General features: G+C 49.3%; 1 protein-coding gene across 4 annotated transcripts in view; it reads right to left on the bottom strand.

Annotated features, from left to right (window-relative positions):
* Positions 1–337: 337 nt before the first annotated feature.
* Mtmr3 (myotubularin related protein 3) overlaps positions 338–5,893 on the bottom strand; it is an 80,017-nt gene continuing 74,461 nt past the window's right edge. For 2 of the 4 annotated variants that reach the window (XM_055623887.1, XM_055623890.1), the window contains 3 exons: positions 5,408–5,518; positions 4,892–4,980; positions 338–2,429 (listed from right to left, as the gene is read on the bottom strand). In XM_055623887.1, coding sequence (XP_055479862.1) covers positions 2,258–2,429; positions 4,892–4,980; positions 5,408–5,518 — 372 coding nt within the window. In that variant the 3' untranslated portion in view covers positions 338–2,257. Of the gene's footprint in view, positions 2,430–3,903; positions 4,213–4,891; positions 4,981–5,407; positions 5,519–5,893 lie in introns of those variants that run through there. The other 2 variants (XM_055623889.1, XM_055623888.1) reach the window with 2 other exon arrangements.

Below are 5,893 nucleotides of genomic sequence, written 5' to 3'. Positions count from 1 at the left end.
CTGTGTGTGATAAATGACAACTTCCTGTCTGAAAGGAAAGGGGGCAGGGAGACTCTAGAGGCCAGAGGTATGTTAACTACCAAGGATATGCTGCTGGTCCTCATGATGCCCAAGGGCTCTGCCCTCTTTCAGCTTGGGAGACCTCAGAAGCAAAATCATTAAGAAAATGGTTTAGAGTGCTAGACCTTTCCAAGGTCTAGGGTTGAAATGTGTTGTTTTCCTTTGCTAAAGGTCAAATTCCGAGCAGTTCCTCAAACTACTTCTCCTATGTGAGGGGGCAAAGGGACAAAGAGAGTTTAAACTACAGGACAAAGAATTAGAACTCATTCACAGATACCACCGTGCGGACACTCAACTTTATTCACTTTATCTATATATTTAACAATTCTAAAGTATTTACTTCTTGCTTTGACAAAAAAAATGAAAAATATAGGAGCAGGGACTCCTCTTTAGGAGAAAACGGTTTATGTACAGCTACGGAGAGTTACGGTTCCTCCTTTACATACAAAGAAAATATTAATAAAAAAGTGCTTCATTGATCAAAAAGGGCTAAGAGCTGCAAGCATTTATTCACACTGTACAACAGATCCAAGAAACCCGTATCATAACCTCTTGGCACCTGTCACTAGGAACTGCACAATTTTCAATTATGCCAACCTTTCCCAACCTGCCCCTCCAGACCACAATGAGCATGGAGGAAAACTTCACCCTGTTTCACTCAACTCGGTCTCTACATGACTTGCTGCTGGAGGAATGAGCAAGAATGATACCCTGGGCTTTCCTTCAGCCGACAGTGCTAGGGAAGGCTTCTGGTTTCTTGCACCCACACTCGGGAATATGCAAACGTCACCTTCCTGAGACACAGAATGCCATGGCCAGGTAACAGCTTCCAAAGGAAAGGGACAAGGACACAGGCCAGGCTGGAACTGAGGTGTCCCCCCAACCTCACCCAGCCCCCACACTGTAATCTGCTGTGATCAGTCTGCAGCTTTTAAAAGAGCCAAGCATGGCCCTTGGGTGAGGGGAGGGACATAAAAATAGATGCCAACAATTCAAAGCACAAACCAAAACTATTCTCCACCCTTCCCAATCCTACCTCCACCACAGTTAACTACTAGCTTAAGGCTCTTTTTGGACCACATCAAAGCTCACTGAGAAAAGGTACCCCAAATCTCCTCCAGGTCATGTCATTTTCTAAGAACCCTACAATCACCAAGGGGCTCTTCACTGGGAGCAGAAGCCAGACATGTGCCCACGCAGACAGCCAGAAGCAGGACAGGGGACTCCTGGGTTCTTCCTGCTGCCCCAGAAGTAGGGGAAGAGGAAGGCTGATTGTGTGAAGAGCTTCGGAACTGTGGGGACTCTGTCCCTCAAGGGGAGATGCATGATTGGTTTGCTTTGGGAATGGGGGACTTGTGGAACCCTGAGTCTGGATTTCCCTGTGTTGGCCGAGGAAGAGATTGCTTGTGGGATCGGGCCCCAGTGGGGGCTCCCAGGTGCTTAGTTCAGTGCAACCCTTGACAGCAGCAGGACTCTGCATTCTGGCCAGTCTGCACCTTTACATCTGGAAGCCAAAGGAGGCAAAGGGAGCCCTACCCAACTGATCACGTTAAAAGACGGGATCCACATGGGCCAACATGTCAGCCATCCAGCCCCTTAAGAGAAGCACATACCTCACTTTTCAAAGTGAGGCCTGTAGCGTACCCCACTGTGTGCCCCTCCTCCCAAGGCCATCCTCTTTCTATCTGTGAGGTGGGATGGCCTACCCCTCCTAGGAATAGTACACTTAAGAAAGGGGTACCCAGCCTCCCCAGTAGCAGAGGTTCACCAGTCCACTCTGATACAGCTGTGATGTGAGGAATGGTAACTAACGTTAGGCTGATTTCTGTCCTGCTGGCTCAGGCCTTCATTCTGGCTCCTTCCACAGGGAAGCACTGAGCTATCCTCCAGAGTGCCTGACAGCAAGTAGCTCAGCAGTTATACGAGCCTGGCAACCTCTGGACTTCCATTAAAAAAAAAAAAATTAAGACAACTGGGGACATTTTTCTTTTTAGAAGGCAAAGAGGGAGCATGGAAAGGGAGGGGAAGATGAAACAAAAATCAATTTACAATCCAGTGGTACACCCCAATCTCTCTGTACAGATCGTTCCATGCCCCCATTCTTAAGTACATGGGCCTCTCGGACTGCCCAGGCTCTGTATGAGCCTGTTAAAGGAACAGCAGCAGCATGGCCTCTGCCACCCCAGGTCACTGAGCTTCAGTTTGAAGTGGCAGCAATAGGCTTATCCAGTTCAAGGTCAATGCTGGAGCTTGTGGGATGGAGGCTGCTATAGCAAGACTTGCACACTCGACTGGGTTCAAAGAGCTGCTGGCTAGGAACTGGAACCTTCTGGTTACAACAACTGGAGCAGAATACGTTCCCACAATTCCTTGAGACAAGAAGAAATAAAACAATGTTAGTTTCAGCTGGTAGGTTTTTGTAGGGCAAAAGAAAAAAGACCACACAAACAAACAAACAAAAAAACCCAACTTCGGAGAACAGCATCTGGTGTGTGCAGTCTGGATGTGTTAGAAACATGTTCCTTTCTCCAGGCCAGGCCGGGAAGAAGCTCAGTAGGAAGATACATGTACTTAGCGGAATCATTTTCACCTCAGGCTGCCTCACCACTCTGGCACAGGCTGTCAGATGCACACGAAGAGTCTCAGGACAGCTCTCCTGGGCAAACGAGCCCAGCACCGAAGCAGCTGCCAGCTCAGCACTGTATTGACCTGCGGAGGTACCCAGTGGCTGCACTAACCTCAGCACCGGCCATCTGAGCAGCTTGAGGTGACAGGGAGACCAAAGTCAAATAGAGGCAGCCTGTAGGCCCCTCAAAGAAGAGAAACAACTATCCTGCCCAGCTGGCGGTGAGACCTTTGCCTAATGGCCGTTGCCTCAGAGGCAAGTTGGATGCAGACTGCTGCTGGCAGCATGCAAAGCCCAAAGTCAGAGCAGCACGTGGCACATGCTCAGCGTGAAGGGGAGGTGGAAGGACAAGGCCATGGAGAAACACATGCACATATACATCCCTACTAGACAGTGGTCAGTCAGCTATGGTTCACTGCCCCACCCCAAGCATCTCTAGGCTTCCCTTTCCTTTGCTACCAAAATCCCTGTTTCTTTGCAGCCAGACTGATGCACCCTGCTCTCTCTTTCTCACGCACGCACGCGCAAAAGGTAACCAATATAGGATGAGTTCTGCTTGCCTTACAATCTTACATTTGCTGAGCCCTTTAGTACAAACCAAGACTGGTCAACTCGGCAAGGGAACCCCAAGGCGCCTGACACAGCAGAGACAAGGAGAAAGGTACAACAGGAAAGCTCCTCTGTACTAGCTTCTCATCCACACTGCTAAGAATGCAGAGCGTTCTGGGTAAGGCGCACTGGGGCACATGAAAAGCAGATAGTGAAGAGCACATAAGACAAGATAATACTGGAGAAGGAAAGGTGGAACCAGAGCAATAGGACCGGTACACAAAGCCTTTCATTTCTAGAATGTTGAAAACACTTCACAGCTTCCCAAGAAGCAGGAATCAGCACAAACTTGTGGTTACACAGGAAATCTTTTGAATGCATGTACTTGTTGAACATAGCTACTGATGTTCAGCTTAAAAACCTGACATGAATTTGATCAATTAAGCTTTCTATCTTACTTCCTTTGGGAGACCTTGAAAGAGTAAATGGAGTCTCCCATGCTAGTAGTTCTCTGGAAAGATCTGTCCATCTGCCTTTATAAAAACAAAACAAGGAAGCAATGCTGTTTAACTTGAAATTTAAAGTTACTAGCATCATCCTGGCATCAAGGAATGATTGCCCCCCCCCCCCACCCACACACACACAAAAAAACCTCTGAGGCCCGCTGGCTTCCCCCAAAGATGAGCCCTGTGGAAGCTCTACTTCTCCTTAGGAGTATAATGGCACAGCTGGCCTGTACCGTCCAGAGGGGAGCTCAGAGCTCGAAGCTGCAGCAGACACACCCCTGGCAATTTCTTTCATCAGCTGCTATGGATCCTCACGCCCACCTGCCTGTGCTCGCCCTTACAAGGCATCAGCCCAATGAGTGCAGAGAAGGGAAAGGCAGCGTTAGTGTGGAGAAGTTATTGTGGATGTGCAGACATCACAGACACGTTCTTGCAAATGCTCACCACGTTTGATCAACACGGTCAGTGTCCCTGCAAGGAGGGGAGAAAGAGCTCAGAGGAGAAGCCATTTGTTCTAGAGGTGCAAATCTGGGGAGACCCATGGTCCTAAGAGGGTCCCTGTCTACAAAGATGTCTACAAAGAGGTTTTCCCATCACTCTCAGTGTGGGCTCTACTTGTGGGCCATTTTATGATTTGGATAAACTTCCTGTCCTAGGACACTGAGCCATCACCACCCCAGCCAGGGCAAAGCAGCCTTAGTGACTCACTGCCCAGGCTAGGAGAAAAGAGTTGGGAACAACAAGGACTGCAGCCTGCCTTCAGCTGTGTCTACTATTCCCCAGCTACAGCTACTCAGCAGCAGCTCAGGGAGCAGAAAGGAGTCAGAAAACCAGGTTCCCTTGCCCATGCTAGAAGACTATTTTTTTGCTCAAAGAAGCCACAATCAGTTTTACGATGGAAATAAGAAATGAAGATCTGCAAGGTAGGTGTTACCCACCAATCTGGGAAACGAAACAAAGTATGTCCACATTTCAAACTTTAATAGTGATCACTGAATTGGAACAGAGTTCCCAAATTCAGTTCTGGAAGAGCCAATTTCAGAGGCACAGAAATGTGACCCCAAGGGCAGCTCACACAGAACACTGATGGTAAGATGCCAAAGTTCAGACTCTATAGCCCATCCCACCCTAAAAGCCACCCCAATGGCACCTGCAGTGGTGCTTCCTGCTGGCGAGCCAGAAGGCACTGTCACAGGCATAGCAGTGGGCGGCCAGGTGGTCAGGTAGCCAACGGGTCATCTGTAAAACACATACCAGGTTAGTGACAGGAGGTGGGCTAGTCAGCTGAAGTCAACAGAGCCACACCAGGGGGAGCCAGAGTCACAAGGACTATATAGGCTCCAGTGGTACCGGCCCAGCAGGCCTGCTAATGGTAGAAAGGTGTCCGAACTGTTTGCCTGAGAAGGCTCCAATCTCCCCTGAGACAACGTGGCAGCAGTGGCACCTTGGGTTGCCATGAGAGCTGGCAGAGGCAATGGAGAGAGAGGGCCAGCTCGCTGGTGTCCCTGTCTTAGAACTGATGGATGTGGGTTCCCAGAAACAGATGCAGAGGCTGAACACTGGCCATGATTCTTCCTTGGTCAGGGGCACGGGGCAGGGACTGGAGTGGAGAAGAACTGTAGGACACCTGTATGGATGGCACGCAGAGCAGGGGCTGAGCCTGTACCTCTGTGTCCTGTTTATCCACCTGTTCCCAGCTGGCTTCAGAGAAAATCTCTGTGCTGCAGCGAGACAAACAGTTCTGATCCAGATTGCTTTCCGAGTCGGGGATTGAAGTCTGTTGGCAAACAAACACAGCTGAACAGAATGAAGCTGTCTCCTCCCAAAGAAGAATGGAGCACTGGGGTCTGTGGGCAGGACTGAGTGCTAAGATACCAAATATGCAGTTACATCAGCCATCCAGAATAGGGCTGGCCAGGTGCAGAGAAGGGCGAAGCTACATGGATTTTGTGAAGTGACAACGGAGCAGAAGGATGGGCGTCGGTTTCCGGGGAGCAAATGAGGTGAGCTAGAGGAAAAAGGCACTCCCTGTGTCAGCTGTTCTGGTGACCCAGTCCAGCACTTAATGAAAACAGTGATCTGGGTGTGCCCAGCTTTTTCTGAAGGGCTCTTTGGGACAATGAGAAATCATTATTAATTTATATATATATAT

Source organism: Psammomys obesus, unplaced genomic scaffold (assembly GCF_907164565.1).
Source record: "Psammomys obesus unplaced genomic scaffold, mPsaObe1.curated_primary_1811, whole genome shotgun sequence".
NCBI classification, from domain to species: domain Eukaryota; kingdom Metazoa; phylum Chordata; class Mammalia; order Rodentia; family Muridae; genus Psammomys; species Psammomys obesus.
Note: the sequence above shows the minus strand (reverse complement) of the source record. Positions and strands in the feature narration are given on the sequence as shown.